General features: G+C 35.4%; 1 protein-coding gene across 4 annotated transcripts in view; it reads right to left on the bottom strand.

Annotated features, from left to right (window-relative positions):
- Window positions 1-26826, bottom strand: part of LOC149082629 (uncharacterized) — a 207034-nt gene that overhangs the window by 45651 nt on the left and 134557 nt on the right. For all 4 annotated transcript variants that reach the window (XM_089235896.1, XM_089235895.1, XM_089235897.1 and 1 more), the window contains one exon: window positions 1664-1871. In XM_089235896.1, the coding sequence (XP_089092022.1) occupies window positions 1664-1871 (208 nt within the window). The remainder of the gene's footprint in view (window positions 1-1663; window positions 1872-26826) is intronic.

The raw sequence follows: 26826 nt of genomic DNA on the forward strand, positions 1-26826 counted from the left end.
TATTTATTGATGAAAAAATTCTGACTCGAGTGGCGACTCTGCTCTCACGGGGATTCGAACCTCCGTCTCCCATATGCCGGACGAGTCCTCTATCTCTAAGCTATGAAAGCAAATAGGATATAACCCTCCTTGGCACGTGTATATATATATTGAATGGTTCCGTGAGATGAACGGTGGAAACATTCTGCTTATCGATAGCAAATGACATACATCATGGTCACCAGTTGGTGACGTATATGTAGAGGAAGACGTCCTCTATTTTGTTAATACATTATATACGGAAAACTGGCCGTAAAGGTATATTGATATACACTGTAAGGAAGGAATATCCTTTCCGCTTTCATAGCTTGCAGGTAGAGCACTCGTCCGGCGTATGGGAGAGCGAGGTTTGAATCCCCGTGAGGGCAGAGAGGAATTTTCCCCTTCCTCATCCTAACCAGATCATGGCCCTTGCTCTGTCACAATGAAGAGATTTTAGCAGGTGGTCGAAGAACACCTGGGCAGGTATGAGTTGTGAACCTAACGTGAAGTTTGTTTCAGTGTAATGCTTGTTATGTGAAGTGATACCATCTACCTCTAATTTTTCTAACTATGACTGAAGTTTAATGATTGATCATTTGATCATTTTCGTCGCACCATGGTCATTTTCTGCACACGAGGGCTAATTAGACCGGAACCTACAATTTATTGCCGATTTCGAAAGGCAGGCTTGTTATTATACTCATCGAGAGGTTGTTGCGCTAACCTCTCGATGGGGGACTCCCTGCGGTAGCAATTTTTTCTGCGGTCATGTCACCGTTTCTGTTGTACCTCTGTGTCAGGAAAGTTTTCTGACAAGGACGAACCGGGAAGAACCGAGGACGTCGCGACTCGCGACACCTGTAAACATCCTTTGGTACTTTAGGCGAGTATCTTACAAACCTGTTCTACCGCGCCCATTTAATGATTGAATAATTGAAACGTTGTAGGCCTGTTGCTCGTCTCTGATGTTTCTTCCCGTCTCTTCCCGATGCTCGTCTTCCACCGTCAAGGTCCACGGGTTCAAATCCAGGAAAGAACATCGAAAATAAGTTATTTACCCACCGAGCCTGGGGTGACCATCGACACACAGATGGCACCTTCATTTCCCACCCAACTCCACTGGTTGGAAATTGCCGCATGTCGATATGGCCGGAGTTGTGTGCATAAAGTAATTTCTCTCCTGAACAACAATATATAGAAATGTCCACTTGTTAATACAAGATTCATTGAAAGACTGGTTATTTGTGGAGATGAAGATTTACAAGGAAGAAAATTCATCTCTGCCCTCACGGTGATATAGAAGCAAATAGAATTTCCAAGATTGGAAATATTCTATTCCAAGGTTTCAATACGCTCCAAGGTTGAAATGTTCTATCTGCTTCCATAGCTTAGATGGTAGAGCACTCGTCCGGCAAGCGAGAGATCGTGGTTCGAGTCCCGTGGGGCAGAGATGAATTTTCTCCCTTGTAATCTACATCTCCACAAATAACCAGTCTTGCAACGAATCTTGTATAAACAACTATATCTCTTCGCAGCCAGTTTTCCGTATATATTGTACAAACAAAGGAGAGGACGTCTACATGTTAAGGGAAAGTTTTATCGACATGGAAAGGTGTCTGTATGGATTATGATAATAACTGACCTCTCGACCAGATGATGAAGGCTGAGAGGCAGGTTGCATCCAAGCTTTGACGTTGTCTTCCAGGTACTGTTGAGCCTGCTGCTGGACGATGGGCGCAGATGCCCCTTCCGCACCGCTGCTGCCCCTAGCGTTGTTCACCGAGGACGGCGCAGTTGGTGGAGGTCCTGCCCCTGTGTTCGGCTGTCCCTGCCGGTTTTGCCGGGACATCCTACAAGAAGAAATAATCTAAATATTCATCCACACACACACATAGGAAATTCGAATAAAAAAAAAAAGAAATGAAAGATAAAATTTTTGCAATCATAATAAAAATTTTCCTGTGCACCATAAAAGTTAGAATGGCTTCCTGGCGTTTTTTGTACAGCAGCAAAGCATCCCTGTAAACACTACAGAGAGAGAGAGAGAGGAAAGTAATCGATAACGTTGAGTATCTCTCGTGATCCAGGATTTTTTTTTTTAGATTTCAAATTGAATTCTGCATATTTAATCAGCCGGGATTTTTCTACTCACAAGATTTTTCATTTCTCTGCAACTTGGGAATGAAAACGGTGTTGTTTGAGGGGCTGTAATCAATGGAAATTACTATTTAGTTCCTCTCTCTTTCTCTCACTCACTTGCGTCATTCCTGATTAGGAGGAGTGGATGCAATAACAAGGAAATTTATGGTACTCCAAATATTCCTTCAACGTGAATCTTGACAACGGAAAAAGAAAAAATATATACATTCAACATATTCTGGAAGTAGGATATTAGAGATAGAAAAAAAAATTGTTTTGGTGAACGGAGTATAACGAAAATATAATCTTCTCGAAGCTTTAGTGGATAGATAGGAATTCTATTCGGTGGAATCAATGTGTAACGAACGGGAACTGATTAAGCGTTCTAAATGAGAGTCGGAAGGTTTTTAATTATTCAAAACCTTAGCTCTACCAACATTCAGTGGTACACACGAGAGAATTGGAAGGGAAAGCGGAGCTTTCGAAAGAAAAATATTCGAGGAAAAGCTTGAGTTTTGTGTCCATATATATATATATGTGTGTGTGTAATTGTGGTGCCTTGCGTTGCTAGTCAATGTTTTATTTGATACTGGAAATGTCCCATATACGTAGGAAAAAGCAATATTTGTGTATGTGTGTGTGTGAGTGTGTCTTTACTTTATTTCGAAATTTAGGTTACGTATATAGATCCCTAAAGGTAAATTGGAAATATATATATATAAACGAAGTGAAAGATAGAGTATTTTGCTTGAAAATTTAATATTTTTCTTTGAATTTTACTTCGTGAATGAGTTTTTTTTTGCCTTACTTCAGTAGTGCGAAATTTATTTAGTTAGTAATTCTTAAATCTTTATGAAACATTGTCAATAGTTGAAGAATGTATGATTTCACGGCCAGCATCAAGGTAAGATCCTCAGCCAAAAAAAAAAGAACATAGTCTAGAACAATGGTCCCGGAAGAAACAGGTTGCATAGTAGATACCTTCGAAAATCATAGTACCAGATTTCATCGTGTATTTTCAATTATCAGACCCTGGGTCATGCTCAGTCGTTCATGTAACTTAAAATCATAGATACCCGAATCACACACAGACACACAATATTTTACATGGCCAGAAAATATTATCACCGAGTTTATTTATTTAAAAAAAATTGCAAACAAATTGATGTATTTGCATAAAAAATGCAGAAAGTGATATAATTTTTTCTTTAAAAATCGAAATTTTAAAATAAATACGAAAATTCAAAAGGAATGTGGTCGCCAATATTAAAATAAGTAACCAAATGTGTCTAATATGTCAAATCTAATCTAGTATAATATACAAGCTGATTCAAATCGTTTGTCCGTAGCTCTGTAACCGTTGAATTTGGAAATTTACTTCCAATTACAAAATGTTTTCAAATTACATGCAATTCCTCCAAATGACAATTTTTTTTGAGGAATCGGACACATAAAAAATTAAAAACATTAACTTTTATACCGTTCCCGTGTGCGAAAAACCCAATTTATAATGTTACTCTGTTGCTCCTGAGGCCAAAAAAAAAAAAAACATTTTCACACTTCGAAATGCAATCTTCACTGATATATTTGGATTCAAAAATCAAGGAAGAAGAGCCCAGTTGCAGGATATAAGGAATGCATGATCACACGAAACTGCTAAATTTTAGGGCCGTAAAAATAGCTAAAATACGTTGATTAGACATTGGCATCAAGGCTGCCAGACAAAGCATTTATGTGAAATTTCACCCATGTGTGCAGAAGCACTTGCGCCATTGTCGATGAAAAAATTTAAAAAAAACAGAAGTGTTTATTGTTTTATAATTTCTTTTTTACATAACCACGTCGGGCATTTGATCGAAAAATATACCTGCCTGTTCTAAATTGTTACATGCCTGGGCATGTCGGACAACAGATTTGTAAAGTCTGTAAAAATGATACTTGTAAAACCCGATATAAAAGTATTTTCTTTCCAAATTTTAGGTTTTTTTCGAATGATATTTAGAAATGTTTCACATTTTTTATTGTCTTGGGCTGAGGGGAGGTATTCCTCCGGATACAGTGGAACATGACATTTTCTAAAATCAAATTAAACGTCGTCAGAAACACCAATAGGTACGAAGTGGAAATCACAACTTCGATAATTCCCCCATTTCGTACAGTAATTAGATCATAAAAAAAATGAAGTTGGAAGGAAACTGTACTTTTTAAGCAAGACTACAACTTCTTTAATTTACGTAATTTGAAATACCGTCACTATAAATGGGTCTGATTGTTTCATGGATACATCGTTGAAACAATCTCTTCTTTTAACCTACACAAAAAAAGTTACATTAGCCATTATTAACAAGCATTATGCCCGCTATGATTTGTTGAAGAATTTAAAATCGTGAGTAGTCTGAATATAAGTCTCCCAATTCAACGGCATTGTATTGAGAACTGAATACCATCAACCGCCTCTGAATGATCGCAAACTCCCCCGTAACAATTCCTTTTCTATACATTCAATACCAACAGTAACTAAACTTGTTTGCGTTCTTAACCACTGACGAAAGAAAGGATAAACGTTCTGGGATTCATTAATCTGCTCACAAACCGATAACGTTAACAGTTTAAGCGAGGAAAAGCTCTCATTGTTCAAGGAGGCGTTGATTTGAGCCGCACAACAAAAAGCCCCCCTCAAAGACTTTAGTAGCCGTTAGTTAATGAACTTTCTTTTCTTCACGTCTTTCTAGGAACACAAATACAAAAAAAAAAAAAATTACAAAACTTTCTTAATACACAACATTAATCTCCGTGTTTGATTCGTCTGAACAGAATAAACTATCACAATTCGTAGCTCCCAACTGTCAGAAATTCTTGTTTTTTAGCTCATATATCTCAAATGGCGGGCGGCAACATGGAGAAGGAAAGGGAAAGAAATGAATTGACTTCCATTACACACAAATCGCTTTTTTTAGCTGATTTCTTAAAACTCATCGAGTCATTCTAGCGGAAATAAATAATATCAAGATTCTTCAGGCTTATTATTATTATTATTTCTATCTTGAAAAAAGCGTTTTCTCTGCCAAAAAAAAGAAATGGTTTTTCTTTTAATCTTTCTATTCCGTGTCCATATATACGTGCTCTTTTTTACTTCCCTTCAGCAATTCATTAGAGAATAAAAAAAAAAATTCCCCACACACACACACTACTTTTTATGGTAATTTCTTTTCTGTCCGCGGTGCGTCTGACACCAGAGATTTGCGATCAAAAAAAAAAACTGGAAAAAAAATAAAATTTGCCTTTGAAGAAAACCGAGATGCTTAATATCTGTCAGGTTCCTTCTTCCTGGTACCTGGAGATCGATTTTCGCTATTATAACCTCAATCCTGTCATTTATCTCTGCGATAGTCTTTCCATAGATCGTCTCTCTCTTCAATGTTTTTATTTTAATATTTTTCCTCTCTCTCTCTCACTCATAATGAGTGTGTAAATAAATCCAGGACGCTTACCTTGCCATAATGTCTACTTTAGTTGATATTTATTATCTCTAATCTTTTAAAATCTTCTTCAGTGTGATTTTATTTTTTTTTAATATTAAACTTCTAAAGCAAATTGTGAAATACTGTGTATTTATAAATGTATATTTTCTTGTCCGTGATTAAATGTTCGAAAATTTATCACGTGGAATTTTGCTGTCATAACTCACTTAATTTGTTTAGTATTATTATCTATGCTATCTTATCGCTCATCTACCCTCTGCGGTTGGTATTAAAATCATTGGGGAGTAGAAAGGAATATAAAATAAATCGTAAATAAAAACTGGGCCTAGTTTTGGTAAGAGAAAGTGGGGCTTTTGCTCAAGAGGCCTACATCTCTATCTCTCTCTCTCTGATTACTGGCTATGATTAATTGTTCATAAACTGCCATTGTCGAAAACACCTAATGAACTTAAAGAAGACATTAATGGCGTTAGCCATAGATTATGGCTATGTTCAAAATCTATGACAAGGGATTTTGACCATAGCCATTGGGTCTTCACAATGCTCCCCCCCCCCCCCACTCCTCCGATCTGATGAATGTCAATTACTGGGTAAATGATGATACGAAATTGATGAAACGAAAAGAAGAAAGCAGAACACTAACTCAAAACACAACCATCAGGAAAAAAAACAATCAAGGTTTTTTTTAGATTGATTTAAGGCAACAAATACTGTAGCCTCAAATATGACTTTGCATATAAGGATTGTTTAAGAATGGACCGGTGGTTTGTGAAATTGGTATTGCAAGCGCACAATGATATATATTAAAATTATTCTTTGAAGGGATTAATTTTGGTTAGGTTAGGATTTTTCTTTTTATGCGCTTACTTGGGTCCTTACCAAATGTTACCGGCAGGTGATGTTTCGGTTCCTGAAGCTGTCAATCATTAGGTCACTTTTAGAAATCATATCGGAATGGTCTCAAAGTGTCCGTCATTTCCTCCCCATCCCACATATCTAACGTGCAGACACTTCTAACATTGCTACTGGAAAGTAGTTTCAAATTCATGACTGAGCATTTACTCCAATTTCTCATCTTTGGTGAGATTCTGTCGGTACATTGCATCTTTTTAATGATCTCAAATGACTGTCGACGTTCACTTGATATTCCATTTTAAAAAACCATCAGTACATTTTGGGACACTTTGTACATCAATGAATGACTTTCAACAATGAATGAATGAATGAAAGTCATATTCATTCAGGCAAGGGCATATGCAGAATCGATCTTTGGAGTAGACCAATTTTGAGTTAACAACCTTCAAAGAGTATTTAAATAAACAGAAGTTGATTGAAACAGAGAAGAAAACGTACTTCAGATATTTTATTGTTTTTAACGTTTTTTTTTAATTTTTGGTCCGCTGGGGAGAAGCATGAGCCGGCTCCCTATGTGTTTGGCGGGTTTTGCTAAGTATTCCAACTACTTAAAAATGTATTTTAAGCTGTGACGTACACTAAATCCGATGATCATGCTAACCCTGTACGTGATCATGCTTACAGGAAAATGTAATTAATCAGTGCATTGAACTCATTTGCAAGAGCATGAACTAAAATTTTACTGCATTCGAGACATCAATTTCTTCTCTTAATGTAGAGAGCGATAATTGTACTAGAGATGGCCTTGTTAAACAGCGTGGAATAATTTAAAATATAAGCGGGCACATCCAGCAACACGTGATTTCAGATTCTAAACGGACATGATAGTTGCCAAATATTTAAAGAACTTCAAGCCAAAATTCCATTCAGAAGAAGCTAAATTCAGTATAAAAAAGTTGATCATATATTGACTTTTGCTGCCCTCTAGTGAGCATAATTCGAACAAAAATTGCGATTATTGGTGTCCGTACAGGGGGTTTAGTCAAATTGAACGAATGATAAAAATAATGTAAGTCACTGTACATTAGGGTGACCGTTAAACAGGGGTTTGAAATACATTATTTTAGTAGACTTTTTTGTCGAGAAATTCTTATTTGGCCTTAAAACAAGGGTCACCGCATCTGAAGGGGTGACCGTTAAGAGGAGAGTTTTACTGTATTATGGGTAATAGTTTTGGAAATATTAATTTTTAAAATCGAGTCAATCATTTATGCTAACCCTGTATTATGAGATACGCAATTATATAGCGTTTAGTAGAATCCAGTAGTTTGTGGGTGTGTAATATATTATTCAATCATACGTGCTACATCACTCCGAGCTGACATCGCCGAAACGTCTAGAGTCATCAAGTATAGATATTTCATATTCAATATCCAGCTGATAAATATTCATCTCGGAAGAAGATTAATATTGCAAAGTTTCTACATCCGGGGATGGCAGTTTCGTCATATTTCAATTTAATCGTTGGTCTCAGAAATGCGAAGATTAATTTCTTTTGTCGGAATGATTTCAAAATGTCATTTTTCCTTCCATTGATACTGGAAATTGAAATGAGAGAGCGATAGACAAGCAACATAAAAGCTTCATTACGTTTTTAAATATTAAATGCCAAAATTATTTGGAGTTCATTTTTGCCGCTTCGGGAGTCAGGGGAGATGGAATCATCTTTTGAATTATTTTCCATTTCGTCTAATCTTTAAATATTTGTGCCACTTAACTCCCGTTCGCGGAAACGCGGAAGCAGTTCTATTATAATAATACGGAGAAAATTCTATTAAATAACACAGGAGCCTATAACTTCAAAATTAACGTATTTCGACACTTTCGCCGAAATGACTTCCGAAATTTCCCACAACACTCTAAAATTCGAAACCCATCAAAACAATTACCGTTCGCTGAACCCCTTGGAATTGAAAGAGTCGAGTTTCGCCTTTTCGAACCAAAAATGCATTATATTCGATTCGTTTAATACCTTTTAAATTAATTTTATATTTGCTCTTTTCTTCTTTTCTTTTTTTCAAAAGGTAAAAGTTAAGAGCTATTTCGAAAGTTTGTAACTCGATAAACTCTATAAACTCCCTTTTCGGTCTTCTAACTCGATAAACCTTCTCTGCCGGGATCCAAGGAAAATGCGCCATTATAGATCTCCATGGAAAGAACGGCAAAGAAAAGAAAAAAAATAGAGTAAACTTCGGTAGCGTTTTGAAAGCGGAAAGCAGCGATTAATCTTCACCCAGAAACGCTGTTGCCATTTTCACTTACTCAAATTCTAGTTCAATCTGCACGTTTAGCGGAAAAGGTAGTAGCAAGGGTATTGCGATGGAAAATTTTTCAAAGTTTACCGTCAGAGAAGTTATTTTCTTTTCTTTTTTTTTTCCTAGCTGAAAGATCTCGTGTCTGTTCAAACACGAAATATGTTTCCTTTTCCCTTACTTTCGATACATCACCCGTTCTAGAACTTCCTATAACGTATGTATTGCTTAAAGAACTCTAATAAGTCACTCAGCCTTCTATCAATATCTGCTGGAAGAAAAATAAATAAGAACAAAAATTCTATATGTACAGTGAATTCGGTTCTAGTGACATTCGAGGGGCTGCAAAGTTGTTCCACTCAAACCGAAATTTAGTTTTTCAGGATAATGGTTTAAACTTTAAACCGTTACAGCGGCATAGACGAGATAACTCGCTTAATTAACATCATGCCTTATATTTCGGCGGTTGCGAGATATCTCGCCTCCTTAAACCCTCTTATTTCGGCGACGACGAGCTCAACTATCTTTGCAAGGCAAGCTTTGTTCGCAAACGTACTTTGTTCACAATCCCTCCAACCTGTCAGATCAACTGCCAGTGGGCGAGTCAGCTTTTATTCAAGGTTTATTAACAGAAGAAGAGAGGCGGTGTTTCTTTCCCCTTCCCTTTGGTGTAATATGAGTATATGTGTACAGTATAAATAATAGAAAAAGCTAGAGTACTTTTCTTCCTGGGTATATTTTTCTCGAAGTAAGTACGGACAGCACTATCACCTACACAAAATCAGAAAGAAAACTTTTCTTCAAAAATGGTGTAGCATTTTACTGAGTGTTGAGTGATTTCCGCTGTGCGGATCAGTGAAATTTTAAAAATGACTTAGACAGTTAAATGTGGCTTTAGCTATCACGAAGTGGTTATGCGCCCATATTATAAATGTCGATGCACCTAGGAGCAACTCGCATTTTGAGAACCACTGATCGACCCGTTTAGCGGAGACAGAAAGAGCTGGTAAGTAGTACGCAGATATCGTCCCGGTGTCTATTTACGTTCTTTACTCCTACTTATAGGAGAAATTAGTATGGCCATGATCGGTCGCTACGAGTGACGAAGGTTACTGGCGTCACGAGAGACGGAGTTTTTCGCGTTTCTCATCCATTTCAGCTCAGTTGTCGACAGCCAAAATGAAAAGCGTTACAGTACACGTCAAGACAAATCGTTCTTTCCCAAGAAGCCTAGGTTCGAAGATGACTTTTTATTTCAGTGTATTTCAATATGGAATTTAAGGCACCGATTCCCCCTAAAAGGAGAAAACATTTTTGTTTTTTTCCCATCAACCGTAGGAGTGAGATGAAAAAAATATTTAAATTACCTCCCAAAGCTGTGCACGGCTTGAAAGAAATAGCAAAAACTAAGAAATATATATATATAATATACAAAAATATCAATAAAGCTACATCTCACCAAGAGATGGTGTCCGTACGAAATCACAGAACAAATCTTTGAAATTTCAATTCATGATAAAAACGACAAATAACAATTATTTGACCCTGACGTTGGATCGGGAAAATGGATTCCGGAATTCCCTTTTCAAATAAAAGACTAAGGTTTAAGAGATAATGAATGCATGGATTAATCGGGGGTAGGTGCACGATCTTGACTTCCTATGCTTTCCTATGGGAAATTTTATGGGAAAGTATAGGAATATCCCCTGCCTTTGAAGACCATTTAAAAATATTCTATTCGTTTTAGACATTCGGTTTTTTTTTTTAAACTTTGTGGATATTTTTATACAATTTAACGATATCTTTTATGATTTTAATCGTTGGTTTATTGTTGTTTATTTATTTATTTCGCGAATTTTAACTTCGACAACACGCAACTTCTTCAAAAATCATAAATATTTACCCGTATTTTGTGCCATAGCATTTTTTTAAATCATTTCAATACGAAATCCTAACGTTCAGACATGTTAAACCTCAGTGCTGAGAGACACACAAAGCTTCAAGGCATTGAACAAGTTGTGTTCGAAAAAATGTTTCTTATCTAACGAAAAACATAGTTTTTAGAAAAGAGCGTTTTAATGGAAAGCATTAGCATTTGTATAATGCCTGCCACCACGCAATGAATCCGGTTTTTGTAGCTCTAGTTATCAAAAGGGAATATCTTTGATAATTTGAGGGGTTGAGAATCAAAGTGGTCTAAGTCACTTGAGTGAAACTTTTCATTAACAAAACTTTCTTCCCTGAAAGCTCCCAAAAAATCAGTTTTCTTTGAAATAATTTTTTGCTTATAAGATATTTTAGTCTCAAGTTTCATACAAGTAAAAAATCATTTCAAGGAAAACTGATTTTTTGGGAGCTTTCAGGAAAGAAAGTTTTTTTGGAAAGTTTGTTATGGAAAGTTTAACACACACAGCTGACTTGGACTACTTTGATTTTGAACCCTCCATATGTAGGAAGATACATGGCCGCAACTTCATACTTGGTCAGCTGGGGCAAGCACGCATTTTGGCATCTCTTTGTAATATTGAAGGAGGTATTAGAGGGTGAAATTTGCGCATCCTCTTGTCCTGCACCCGGGGCATGTAAGTGCGATGTCCATGTAAGTGCGATGAACTAAAATTCTTTTAATTTCTTCGAAAAAAATTATAGAAGTGAAAGCAAAAGTTTTGAAAAAATATATATATAGCTATGGTGCGAGATAATTTCATTTCTTTGACGTCAGAAAAGTGAGGTTCATTAAAATTACTCTCAATCAGGTTCGTGTTTATCGACACTATTGCTTTGTGGCATTATATTCAAATTTTCATGGTAATTGAGATCATTACAACCCTAGTTTGACTGTACATATTATTTTCTTGAAAGATATTATCCTTCAATTCGGTAATGAAAAATATTATACGTAGCCTATGGAATATAAACAAGCAGAATATTAATATCATGAAAGGCAGATCAAATGATGTCATATAATTTTTATAAAAGTGTTTTTTTTTCAATACTTAGTAGTTACAACATCGTAACATAAAATTAATTAAGGAAATATTATTTTTAATTTTTTTCTTTGTTCAGAGTGTTTAGCCGAAGCATCATAATTACATTCAATATTCTAAACACGCTATTCTAAATACGCACATAAATTCTGGGTTTTAAGGATTAAAAATATTCCAATTTATTACCACATTAGCGAAATGTATAAACATTTTTTTGTTTGTTTGCGGTAACAAAAATAAAAACAGAACACAATGGAAGCAGTGAAATGCCGAGCAATAAAAATGCCGTACTTACTTTCACGTATAAATTGAAATCCCAAAGCAATAAATTCCAGAAATAATCTCTTCTAATATATATGCTCTAGTCAGTAACAGTAAACACTCCCCCCCCCCCTCACGCTTTTCTTTATTACAGTACTTTTCATTCTTTTCTTTTTTTTTTCATTCTTTCTCCCTCTCTCTCTCCTCTTAATCCTCGATCACATTCGTTGGAATTATTCGACGGAATTCTAAAATAAATACTACCTCTCGTGAATTCGCATTTTTCAAAAGAAGTATGCGAAATAAAATCAAAAGGGACTCGTAAACAAGTATTAGATGTAAATAAATCTCGTAGAAATTATTACCTAGTGTAATACTGGAGATGCGAAAATAACTAATTAAATAAAAAACAATGTTTATATGTGTTTCCGTGGTGGAGAAAAACAATTATTTCTCTTTGTATAAATCCCTGCTCATGGGAAAAAACTTGCAGTTGAAGAAACAAAAAAAAAAGATGTTATTTTTTGAAAGAAACAAGAAGCTCTAAGAAATTCAGTAACCTTGCGTAACACTCGAGAAACAGTTCAGTTGGAAGGAAAAAAATTATTATTTCGGACACTTTTATTTGCTTCAATTAATTCATATTTTTTTTTCTATTGGAACAAGAAACAACACTCGAAACTGAAAATCAAGTGTTTAGCTATTCATTTGAAAATGGGAAAAAAAAAAGTTTTTTTATATTCATATGTGCGTTACTTTTCTTGTTCTTGACTGGATAAGATAAGGCGTACTACTTGAAATTTTGTTTTGTATGTATCGTATGTCCGAGATAAAAAGTCATAAAGTAAATTTGTTCTAAAAATTTTGTTTCAAAAAAAAAATTTTAATAGTAAATATATTTTTCTTCTTCACTTTTCTTTGATAGAAATTCGAAGGAAGAAAGAAATTTCGTTTCCGAAAGCGCTAATTAGATTTCAATAGGAATTGAATATAATAAAATGCAGCAGACATTGCTTATTAGAATTGCGGATAATGTAATAATTCGGGTGTTGTTACCACTTTTGCTAAGTATAGATTAAGCCAATATCACAACATGGGAAAAATTCGTTTATAGTTATCAGGACTTTCGTTTATATTATCAACCTTTTTCATCGAAGTCTTTCCTTTTGCATATTTTGGAGCCAAGTTTGTTTTTCCCCACCCCTAAAAGTTATCGTTATCAATCTACAAGACTATGTAGGAGGTTTGAAGATTGACATAACAAACAACCAGTTTAGAGATAAAAATTCAGAATCACCTTTTTACATAAATGGTAAGGTAATGATCTTTCCGTTTTATATTTTGAATTTGTTAGTATCCCAATTAACGACAACTCTTGGTTCATTGCAGGGGAGGTATGGCTGTGATTTCGATAATTTGTTAAAAAATGTTTTGTTTGCAATTCTTTTTTTTTCTTTTTTTAACCTTGAAGTTTTGCAATCCGATTTTTTTCCTTACTATAGTCTGAATTACACAAAGAAGGTAGTTATATATTTGGAAAAGGTAATTTTCAATACATTTATTTTGTGTGCGATTTTTGAGGCTCTGTACTTCTTCAATAAAGCCCTATATAAGCAGTACAATTCAAAAGAGTTTATTTTTTTTAATGACTTTTCCGGCTTTCAATATGTGCCACTAAATATAAAAAAATTATCACCTTGAGGAAAAAAAATTGAGCGTTTAATGGGCTAAAATATTAACAGTCCTGAATAACCGACCAAGCCTTGCCTCTCTGATCTTCTACAACTCCCATCTATCGTCATTGAGGCAATTCACAATCGTTTCATCCCCGCAGAGGTGAGACACCTAGGAATATTTTGTCGAGGGAAACTCACAAGATAAGTTCTGAAGAATTTAACTGAGATAAGTTCTAACCATTTTACCGTCAAAGAAATAATTACTATAACCCCCCACCCCCCACCCGTAATATACCACAATATTTTTTCAATGAAATAGGCTTTCTTTTTCGAATTTCAGCAGGTGTATAGTGAATGAGGAAAATGTCTTCCATTGAGAAAAGTCAGAGCTACAGAATATCTGGGCTTGTCATTGATAAAATGGAGAGGTTTTTTTTTTCTTGATCAGATATATGTGGCCTCATCCACTGAAGGGTTGATAAATCACAATTCCGAAAATATATTCACTCACCAGTTTCTCACTTTCGATTTGAGTTCTAGATGGCACCACCTGCTAATCACATAATATCCGCAGTTCACAGATACCGATACGTTTCGACGACTCAGCTAATCTTTCCCAAGGGTAAGAAGCGAATTGACTTTGCCTATGACAGCGGTTCTTGTCACCACAGCGGCTCCCTTGTCCAGTTCATGATTCTCTTGCGGCTCCCCAAAGTAGTTTAAGACAAGCGTGGTCAACCTTTAGGAAAGTGCGGGCCACTTCATTGGTTTGAAAACGTCCAGTTGTATTGTATTAGTTGAGTTGCATTCAAATGTGCCGCGAGCCACTTATATATGCCGCGGGTCACTTGAGTGATCTGGGAATAAGCCGTGACCACTCAAGTCATATGGTAGTATGCCGTGGGCCGCTTGAGTGATCTGAAATTGTTCCGTGGATAACTTTAATGATGTGGAACTGCGCCCAGGCGGATCTGTTTTGCGGGTCACTCAATGACCTGTAAATGTGTCGCGGGTAACTTAAGTGATGAGTGATTGCACAGCAGGTCATTTAAGAGATGTGAAACTGTACCGTAGGTCACTTGAGTGATCTGTAACTGTGTCGCGGGTCCCTCAAATGATCTGTAAATGTGCCAAAGTGAACTTGATTATGTATCTATGTAATCCGATTACAAGATTATGTATCTAGATATCACTATATTTCTGTTGCATAAAGCCATATCGTTTATGAAGATTTAATTAAATTCTTAAGTTTTGTTAGTGTCCTCTAGGGGCAAATATTGCGATGCCCATAATACGCACGGGCAAGTCAATTTCGGGAAGTGGATGGACGTTTTAGACACGGGCATGTCAGGCAAGTGATTAATATGATCATTTCATTGAATTTCCCCGCTTAATCGAATATTGCGCTTTACAAGTCATCTGTTAATACACATAAACGAATATACACATGATATATTCATTAAATGAACATTTGGAATTAACGAATATGTTAGTAAGTTGTTTTGTTCTCTGTTAAGCCAGTAGAGGGCGCTAATTTTCCCAATGAGAAGAAAAAGTCTTAGTTATTGTGACCATTATAATTGAATGTAATTTTCATTTCATTTTTTATGTTTGATTTATTTGAGAAGCTTCATTAATATTTATCCTTTTCATCAGTTTTCAATGTACAAACTATACTAATGTTGTAAAATGGCAATTGAATTCTTCCCCGTATAGGCAAATATTTGCGTGTTGGAATCGTTAATATCCGATTAAACGGGGCCGACTATGTATAATGCAGACGCCTTCGGGAGGACGCAAAGGGAGCCCCTTTCCCTCCAAGCCAACCAAAAATTAGGGGGAAAAATTGAAATACCGAGAGAGAAAAAGAATGCCCTTTATATACTACATATTTACCAATTTCAGTTAATTTAAATTCTTTTTGAAGGGTGGTACTCGAAATTCCTAGAGAAGAAAACTTTTGTGCCCCCCTCCAAAGGTTGATCATGTTTACGCCGCCCCTGGTGTAATGTATCTACTTATAAAATTACCTAAACTCCCCCCCCCCCTTTTTAAATTTTTTATAAATATCACCGTGATTTTCATGGATCTGCCCTGGACGGACATGGGTCCCTTGGGGGAATCAAAATCTTACTTTCAATAATGCGTTTTTCCGCGATGTGTTGTTTTGTGTGTGTTATGTTGCTTTTTTTTTGTATTTATTTATATTCTATTTGTGTATTTAGGATAAAAGATGAAATGGATATTCACACACACACAAAATATTTATTTTCAGAACGAAAATATTATATGATAATAAAATGTCGATTTGAAGAGGAATCCGCAAAAAAAATGAGAACATCTCTATTACCCTGAAAATAATATTTTTCCGATTATCTAAACATTAAGAGAATTTTTTTTTTTTTGAACTGGAATATCGATGATTACAGTATGTGAAGAGTAAGGATTTTTTTTTTCAGGCAAGTTGATGGATCATTCGAGAGCTCTGAAAGATATTTGTATACATTTCGGGAGCAGTTAGAGACAGCAGAAAGAAAGAGGGAGTCCATGATATCTAAGTATTTAAACTAATAAAAATAAATCATTTCGGATATTTCTAAAGCGTGAAAGTTTTTTTTTTCCAAGGGGGAAAGACACATTACCAAGCCGCCATTTTTACCGATAAGAAATCAAAACGGATGTGAAATATCATCGTCAGAGAAATTACGTCGCGAAAATGCCGTCGATGTTTGAGAATCGATCGCTTTGCACTTTAGTTTCGGAATTCATTGGAATTCATCAATCATTTTGCCCTGGAGGCACCTTTCTCTCTCTCCCGCTATCGACCCCTCGTGTTTTACGGAATACAGTTTTAACTAGACGTTTAAAATCGATAAGATGAAAGAAGTTATTCATAAACTGGTATTTTATACACACTTTTACTTGAAATTTAGAGTTGCTTTAATATTTTAAATTTCTTTTTCCTTCTTTAATATAAGATTCAAATTTTTGTTCTTCTCGTTGAGCGAAAGAGGAGAAAAACACACAAAAGAGAAGAAAAAAAAATTGAATAAAATACTAGGACAAGCATGTGAGTGAGAGAGAGAGAGAGTAATGCAGCTAATTGCTTTTCAAGATTACTAATTAGTTGAGGCTTTTGCTGTGTGAGAAATAACTTCTTTTCTTCTGCTCTTAATTTTCTCCATTCCATTCTACTTTCAACTGCTTTTGTGTATCACGTGCCACCGCTATACTTTCATTTTTTAGATTTTTCTTAAACAATTTTTGAATACTTTGAAAAGGATTTTTGTTTATTTTTTAGAACTTATTGTACTCAAAGGTAAACAATATCTCCTCTCTCGCTTTCATTTTTCTGCTCTGAAGAATTCAAATTTAAGAACACGACAAGTTTTCAAACCTAGTACATTCTTTCTTTTGAATGAACCTTCTCTCATCCCGTTCAAAAAATTTATTCATATGGAACTTACGCGGCATGAAAAGGAAAAAAAATGTCAGAACCTGTGGTGTACCATTCAAGAGAAGTGAAACAGACGCCAGAATTAAAACGTATTATTCCGCATGCAAAAGTTCTTGGACTCCTGAAGTTGGTAATGGAGGACAGTAAAGAGAAGAGATCATTTTCCCTTAAGCGCTTTCCTAATGGAAAATCATCCCGTCATAATCATAATTATCATCCATACCGTAAATCAGACTGGATATCTGAAAAAAGAATGTACTGGTACGGGATAATTCATAACAACAAACCAACATAATTCCAGAAAAGCATTATTCTAATTCACTTGCCCAATCAAGCCAATTTCCAGTAAAGAGAAAATTATATCTCAACGCCCCTCCTCCTTCTTGTATGAACCCAAGGGACAAATCTCCAAAAGTTTACATGCCCGGTCGGGAACTCAACTTAAAATAGTTGATGCGCGAATCAATATTTTTACATACCCGAAAAATATTATCACTGACGTTACTCACTTAAAAGTAAATTTAAAATAAAAATTTATTTATTTGCATGATTGAAAAGTTAAAAGATATACATGTATACAAGTATATATTTTAAATAAATCGAAATTTTGAAAGAAATACAAAAATTCAAAAGGAATGGTCACCAATTAAAAAGTCTAAAATTAGTCAAACCGTTAATTATAATTTTTGTCACTGTTGGTATAAAAGAAGCCGCCACAAGTTACTATTCTTCTTGCTCATAGAATCATATCCCTAGTTATGGTAAGGGACCTGACTTCGGCAGGCGCGTGCCTAGGATAGGATGTCCAGATCGTGCGACTGAGAAACCAAGACGAATCCTGATTTAATAAAAAAAACTAGAACATAATGCCAATTCACTGGTAAAAATCGGGAGATCTTAGCAATGGATAAAATTACCTATTGGAAATAAAAGCCTTGGTTTAATAAGGTTTATTTCAGTGTTTTTCAAACTCTTTATCATTGAAGACTGTTGAAATTAAGTGAAAATTTCCACGAACCAGGAAAATAGAAAAAATAGTTTAGGAACCTGCGAAAAGAATATATAAATATATGCAATATAAGAGGAAACCTTACAGCATACTCCAGTCCAGGACGAACTAAGCCTCGAAAAAGCGGAAGAATGACTTTAGGAGAACGCGAAGAGACCTTTTTGAAAATGAAACCGAGCATTCTATTCGCTTTTTTGACCACCGCTGAGCAATGTTCAGAAAACCTAAGCCGCTCGTCAATGAGAATTCCCAAATCGGTGACCTTACTTGCATCCGGGATAGAGCCTTATCCAACTATATATGTATATAAAGTATATTGCTACAAAATGAAGGAGAAATACAGTCGCAAGGTAGAAATAATATAATACACGAGAAAGAAAAGGAGTAACCACATGATAAGCGAGATAAGGGTCTTTTCCCCCTTCAAATTAGTTATATTCATACACACAGTACCAAGCATAGAGTACGTTCTAAAAATCACATCAATTCGTCATCCACTACACACTCAGCACGTCCATTGGCCTAGAATGTACTGTGGGGATTCTAGGGTCATAATGGACAATGTCTCTAAGATGCGAGTGTTCAGAAGACCGCATCCTGTGAAAATGAGTATTTGCAAGCTCAAGATTAGTGGTAGGTCAAAATCTTTACGGATGTTTTTCCCTCTTACATACCAGGGGGCTCTGGTAAACTGACGAAGAAATATGTTCTGCGGCGCCTGTAGACGTTTCATATTTGTAAGACCGGCATGTGCCCACACTGGGACAGCATACGTCAGAATAGGACGAATAATAGTTTCAAAATAAATTACTTTATTCCTCAACGTTAGCCGGGCCTGTGAAAATGTGATCCTCGATAACATCCCAACTGATTGTGAGGCCTTATTTCTTACGTACGTCACCTGAGGAGAAAATGAGAGCGACTTATCATATTTGAGGGAGTTTTTTGTTAACACCGTGTTGCCGATGTATGTGGGAGTTCTTGGAAATTTTTACCGTGTAGTGAAGAGAATATATTGTCATCTTTGATGATTTAATTTTATATCGTTGTTTTGACGCCAGTCTTCAGCTGATTCTTGTAAATTTTCAATACATTTTTCCCTTTTTTGTGATTGTTCAACAGGTTTGGTCATCGTCAAGAAATAGACCAAGTATTCCGCGCTGAGAAGCGCCTTTAATTATAAAACTTTATATACATATATTTATTTATGCTTCGTATCGGTACACATTCTAAGCTCCATATACAGGGTGGGCAAAAAGTTTGTAGAAACTAAAAATTCATAAAAAATTGGACAAATAACTGAAATAAAAAATGGTTCGCTACGGGAATTTTTTAGGACAGGGGAAAAAAATAACTCAAAAACAGCCGAGATAAGTGGCACTAACGTACACAAGTCGAAGAAAACATACGCAAATAACGAACAGAATGCCTCCAAATCGTTTATTGCAGCAGTACGTGTTCCACATGACCACCACCGCAGGGAATAACACACTGCAGGCAAGACACAAATCCAGCAACGGCAGAGTGCATCAGGTCCACAAACCACAAACTGTTTGTGGTTTGGAGCGCAAGCACCTATATTTACAGTTATTTAGCGTGGGGATCCTGGGAATCAATCTTATACTTACTTAATTTTTTTGCATCATGAATTACAAAATGAATATAAGGGCTCGTTAAAATATTTTTCTGAATCATGTACTGGCCATGTCATAAACACGCACGAATTGCCAGACCTGAGATAAATCATTAAAAAATTTATGGGACGCAGCAAAAGCTAATATGATAGTACCTGTAGTCTAGAGCTTGACAAATCTCAAGCGCCAGGTCAACCATGGCGACCAAATAAAATTAGAATTGGCACCTATAAACTATTCTACGTGTGGTTATTGAATTGGAATCTGAGGACGATAGAAAAATTTTAAATTTTGTACCAGCGTATTTTCTATTAATATCGAACGCGGTCCAGATAAAGTCGGAAAAAAAAATTACTTTTGACCTGTTTTTATTGCGGGAAAAAAATATTTGGTGCCTAAAAAATTGCTTTGGCATCTATATTTTTTTACGATTTGTCAATCCCTGCTGTACTTCTGTGTACGATCTAAAAAACGACGTTTTCCACACACTCATTTTGGTATTAAGTACCCACGCATATAAAAGGGAATTTCGAATGGTTTCGTTACCAGGAACATGCGGAATATATAGTGAAGATCCATTTGAATATCTCCCTTATATGTAGCGAAATTCCGATACGTTCCCCATAACTCCGTAATGAAAGGAATATGAATTTTGCTCTTAAAAATATAATTCAATAGTCATTTCGAAATATTTATTTATTTATTTTTTGGACTATTCTGAGAGGAGTTTGTACGAAGAAAGAACGTCTTAAACAGATGGGAATAAAATTCCGACTCGTCTTTGATATCGATTTTTTCCTATAAATCGAAATGCAAATCGCAATTGAATATATTCACCTTTCTACCGCAAAAAAAGGAAATATCACGGTGAATACGCACCAGATTGAACGTGATAGTCAAAAATGTTTTTCACGTTAAGATTTACAATGTTGATTGTATGGATTTCCCATTTACTTGAAAAGAAAATCGCACATTTATGTTAGATGCCGATTTTTATCACTCTTAAATATTTACGTTTAACGATAGAAATAGTTTTAATAGCATTTTTCAGCATTTAAATTGCGCATATTATCTTTTATTGAATATTGTCAACACAGAATACTGTTAATGAAGACGCTTCCGCTGAGAACAGTCTGTATACTCTGAAGCGATTCTGAAGATTGTCTCTGTACTGTTTATTATCAACAAAAGGTATAGAATGATGTAATCTCTAGTATCTCTCATACAATCTCCATACTAGTGATAAATGGTATGTCCTATAAAAAAGTCATTTTTATCTCCGTGGAGATATTTTTCTTTTTTAGGGTGTGTATAGTACTTCATGGGTTTATATTTTTGGCATTTGTGTGGAAGAAGAGAAGGATAGGGACACATCTGTGTCCATAGGATTCAAAGAAGTCGTTTCATTCACGAAGAGAGATTTAATGAAAGAGCTCGATTCATGGACACGATATTTCCCTGATGGTCATAAACGCATTATTTGCTCAAGTTGCACAAGAAAGGTTATAAAAGGACATGGAAAAAGATAGAATAGCGAACAACAGTTTATGATGTTGCGGTCGATAAAACTCAAGTGTGTCATTTCCTGTAGAAGAGGGTTATGACCCTCTGTGTGCTTCTCACGAATATGTGTTTTTTGTTTTTTTTTTGTGCGAAATGAAATACGAGTAATTTTTGTCATCTTCATGCATATTCACAAAAAAATTAAACGCACTTGCGGTTAACAACACGGTTAACAACGGTTGAAAAACAAAAAAACAAATTTTAAACGCTTGGACTTCAAATGTATACCGTTTTGTCCGAAATTCATTTGGTACTCAGACCTGCCAACCTTCAGAAGGTAAAAATCCTGTAACTTTCTTATGAAAACCCTGCATTTTACTTAAAAATCCTGCAAACGTACTTTTGCATACCAAATTTTTTCATTGTCATAATGAGAACCAACATAAGTAATACACATACGGTGACCGACTATTCTACAGAAATGTCAATGAAATTTTTAACCCTACAATGCAGGATTTTTTATTTTGAGCTGAAAATTTTTTCCATAATTAATTAGGCCTATAGAAAGCCGGAAAAAATATTTTAAAAAATATATTTCGAATTTTACTCCTTATTCAGGGTCTGAAAGAGGACGTACAGAGGACGTAAGCTCGCATATAAAATAAATGTATTGAAGCATTATTACTTTCCAAATATACACATAACTACCTTCTTTGTGATTGAAACTATAGAAAGAAAAGGAAATTCGGTTGCACACTTCAACGTAAAAAAAAAAAAATGCAAATAAGTCATTTCGAACCCACAATGTATAATTTTCTTTTTTGACAAGTTACAGAAGTTTTTTACATTTACATTTAATTTAAAAATTAAAATTTACATTTCTTTTTTTAATTGTGGAGTTTTACTGCCGTTCATGAATGGCTTCCGAAAGAAAATGAGAATAATAAATGTTTCAAACATGAAGTTGCCAATTGGCAACGGAAAAAGAAACATCGTTAAAGTAGCTGTTGCCAATTGGCAATAGTATGCACTGTAGGGTTAAAACAATCTTCCTTGAATTTCTTATATTTACTGGTCACTTTCGATATGTTGAACGTTATGTATTTTCGTGAAATCTCCTCCTAGTTAACCGAGATTTACAGAAGCTCTCAATTTCCCTCCTATCCGAAGTTTTCATCAATAAATTAGGAATTTCGCAAATTATTTATTCATACATTATTTTACACACACACACACACATATGAGGTTATTTATATTTATTATATAAATACATTCATGTACATATAAAGGGTGATTCAAAACTCAACGTACAAACTTTCAGGGGAGGTTTAAAACACAAAAACAAAACAGAATCACATAGGAATGTATGACCGGAAACCCCAACCTGATCAACTGAAGGATAAACGGAAATGCAGAAATGACAAGCCAATAATGGGTGGGAAAAACTCTTTATTTAGCTATACTTTACACGAGGACAGTACAAGTACACGTTAAATTTCACAACAAGTGCTCAAAGTTCTTACCATCCACAGTTATGAAGCAATGAAACTTTTAAAGAGTGTTTACGCCCATTATTGGCTTGTCATTTCTGCTTCTCGGTTCATCTTTCAGTTGATCAGGTTGGGGTTTCCGGTCATACAGTCCTATATAATTCTGTTTTTTGGTTTTTTTTCTACCTACCCTAAAAGTTTGTACGTTGAGTTTTGAATCACCCTGTATGTATATAATTTATTATTCGGGAACGTCTTGTATGGCCGTACTTTCCTTCATATTGACTCTGATTTTCCGTCATTTTCGCTATGGAATATGGCCGGCATATAGAATTAATTACCTTGTTTAGCTGTCTTACAGTAGAACACGTGGCCGTTGTGGTGCTCGAGTGGTCATAGTGACGGACTCGCATCGCGGGGATCCGGGTTCAAACCCCACCTTCGCCGCAGTGGTGATCGGCTGAAGTTGATTTTCTGCGGTTTTTCCAACTTCGAGACGCAAATGAGAGCCGATCTCCCCGTTAAAAAGTCTTGCCGCAAAGAGCAACAGGCCCACAACGTTATAATTATTCATTCATTACACTTCACGCTCTATGAGTTGAGAAAAAAATCAGTTTAAAAAATTGATTGCAGATGGCAGCACTACGCATAACAAGCATTACGCGGAAACAAACTTCACGTGAGGTTTCACTATACATACACCCACACTCCAACATCTACTAATTCGTTAGAGGTTCCGCAGAGGAATATGGACGAGGTGCATGTCTGGTTTAGTAGTGATAAATCACGATCTCCCCGTTAAAAAGTCTCACCACAGAGAACAACGGGCCTACAACGTTGCAATTATTCATCCATTTACACTTTACCCACTATGAATTGAGAAAAAACTCATAATTTAAAAAAATTGATTGCAGATGGCAGCACTACAAATAGCAAGCATTACACAGAAACAAACTTTACGGAAGGTTCACTATATATACACACACATTCCAGCATGCACCAATTCGTTAGAAGTTCCGCAGAGGAATATGGAGCACGTGTGTCTGATTTAGTAGTAGTAGTAAAACAAGTGCAAAAAATATTTCAACGTGAACGGGCAGCCTTACGCGCAGCCAGAAATTTGTTTGCGTTCATAGATTCGGGCGCTTTTAATCATCCTTCATAGATTCATAGACGGCAATGCGCCGAGAATTCAGGTGATACGATGTCATAAGAATTTTTTTTCAGTAAATGGGGATAAATCGCATTCTAGATAAAAGAAACAGTGGCAGCAAAAAAAGAAGCAAACTCAATGTTCTTTTCCTCTTTTTTTTTTTTTTTTTTTTCGTTTTTATTCCTTTCATGTCGATTGCAATAATTGAAACTCGGCAATATGCATTTACAATCGAGAAGTAAACGTTGCGAAATGCGGATTGCCAGGCTAAATCCAGAAAGTTGGCAATTCTGGATACTAATTACAGCTCCTCAAAAAGACGGTGAAATTAATTATTTTGTTCAGTTTATGACAGACATCATCAACCCCTTGCCGTGAGCACCATGGTGCCCCATGAAGTACCTAGTGTGCTCGATGCTTGTGTCTGATTTCGTGCTCACGAGCACTTGATCAACGTTCCAAGTAAACATCTTGTACAATTTGCATTCAAGGATTCCGATCATCCTGATGCCATACATTCATGTGTCGAACTTGCCGTAAGGGTGCTCTTCTTTTGATGGTTGGTAACAGGCAGTGCTCGTGACTTGGAAAAGGTTGAAGCACTCTGACTTATGGTAAGCACACACTGTACATAAAATTAATGTAAGGGTTTTTCTCGATAATTATGTTAAGAATCGATCCGATTTCTCAACGATGAATGGAAACACGTACGATCATAACCTTGACAAATTTCAGAATATGCAGGCTCTTTGTGTTCACTATCTGTCATCCTTATACCAGACACATTAGAATGGAACATCTAATTAAACCACTGGAAGAGAGATTCGGACATCCATAAACAAGTGGTTCTAAAACTTTTACCACCCGCGGCTCCCTTTGACATAGTCCCCGTTTATCAGCGACTCCCCAAAACATATTATGAAGAAAAACCAACCAAAGCACTGAATAGACACGGGTTAAATTCACATTTGAGAACTCTCTCTACAACTGCTTTTATATCTATACATATATACATATGTATGTATAAGCAGTTGTGTAGTAACCGTACATGATACTCTTAAACATTCCTCTGGGGAAATACTATCGAATCAGTTACATGCAGGAACGTGTTGTGTGCATATGCGTCACCCTAACGTATTTATGTTGTTAGTTATGCTTTTTTTTTCGTGTTATACTATTGCTGCCATCTTTATTTCATATATTTTGACGTGATATGGCAAACACTTGAATGTTCATGTTATACGAGTATACATTATATACACTATTGTATACATTATATATACATTTTTCAAATGGAAGACCATATGGCTGCTACATGGTTCTAAGTTACTGAAACTTGGCGGATTACAATGTTTTTCAATTCGTCTACAAACATATGCAATTGCAAAATATAGTGTTGTTTCGACAAATAAATCTCTGATACAGTTAAGCTGGGTTTTCCTAGGAGCAGCATTTGAAGCGTGGAAACGCTGATTGGTAAAAAAAACCAGAATTTCAGGTTTTTAACCAATCGGTATTTTCACACTGCCGAAATTCTACTCTTAGGAAAACCCGGCTTTTACAAAATAGAATTGTTTATTTTTATTGCAAATGAAAAAGGTTGTTATCATAAGTTACTACTACCTTTATAACCCCGGATAACTGCGTAATTTGGTCAGCTACACGTTTTCTGTAAAACCGTACAAAAATATCCCGATTTAAGTGAACTCGTTAGTACTGAGCCATTAGTCCAGACCTCAGACACGGACTATTTTTCGGATATTACGCAGACGTCGGAATTGAATCCACAGTTTAATAAAAATTATTATCTTTTACTATGATTACCATAGTATATAACAGATTAATTTATTTTAAATATAATAAGTAATATGATTATTTTCTATACATATCATCATATTGATGCTCCAAAGGCGTTTAGTAATTACGCCTAAGTAATTAAGTGAAACAAAAAAAAACAAAAAGTGTATATATACTGTATATGGTTATTACCTATCTTCATAGATGGCGCTAAACTGAGATACATCAATGACCAGGATACATCATTTATTACAATTTTCATTAAAAAAAAATGAAAAATTCAATATTTCTTTGTTTTTATTTGTAGATTTTTAAATAACATAAAATATATATATTTTTAGTTCCAAATTGTGTTTTTCTCCCTCTTTGTTTTCCTCTTTTTTTTTCCCCTTCATAACACGTAAATTCTACAGGGTGATCAGCGAATAAGCACTTATTTCAAAATTAATTATCTCTACAACAAAGATCAATAGAATTATGCGGTAAACGGTACGTTTATTAGCAAAACTGTAAGAATGTTGTACAGAAATTTCGAAAATTTAGTTTTTTTTTTAATTTTTTTAAATTTAAAAAACAAAACAAAACTGGAGATTTTGGGATTCCGAAAATCCTCATTTGTGTGAAGAGAAACCACTGCCTTCGCCTAAAGTTACTGCATGGGCTGCGGTATGCGCCAGAGGCATTATCGGCCCCTTCTTCGTGACGATTACTTCAAAACGATTACTACTGAACGTTACGTTACAATTTTGGAACAATTTGTCAGCACACATGGCGCATACCGCAGCCCATGCAGTAACTTTAGGCGAATGCAGTGGTTTCTCTTCACACAAATAAGGATTTTCGGAACCCCAAAATCTCCAGTTTTGTTCTTTTTTTTTTTAATTTTAAAAAATTTTAAAAAAAACTAAATTTTCGAAATTTCTGTACAACATTCTTACAGTTTTGCTAATAAACGTACCGTTTACCGCATAATTCTATTGATCTTTGCTGTAGAGATATTTCATTTTGAAATAAGGGCTTATTCGCTGATCACCCTGTATATAGTTATGA

The sequence above is a fragment of the Pholcus phalangioides genome, unplaced genomic scaffold, assembly GCF_987345545.1.
Source record: "Pholcus phalangioides strain wild (caught in Gottingen) unplaced genomic scaffold, Ppha-v1.0 ptg000009l_1, whole genome shotgun sequence".
NCBI lineage: Eukaryota > Metazoa > Arthropoda > Arachnida > Araneae > Pholcidae > Pholcus > Pholcus phalangioides.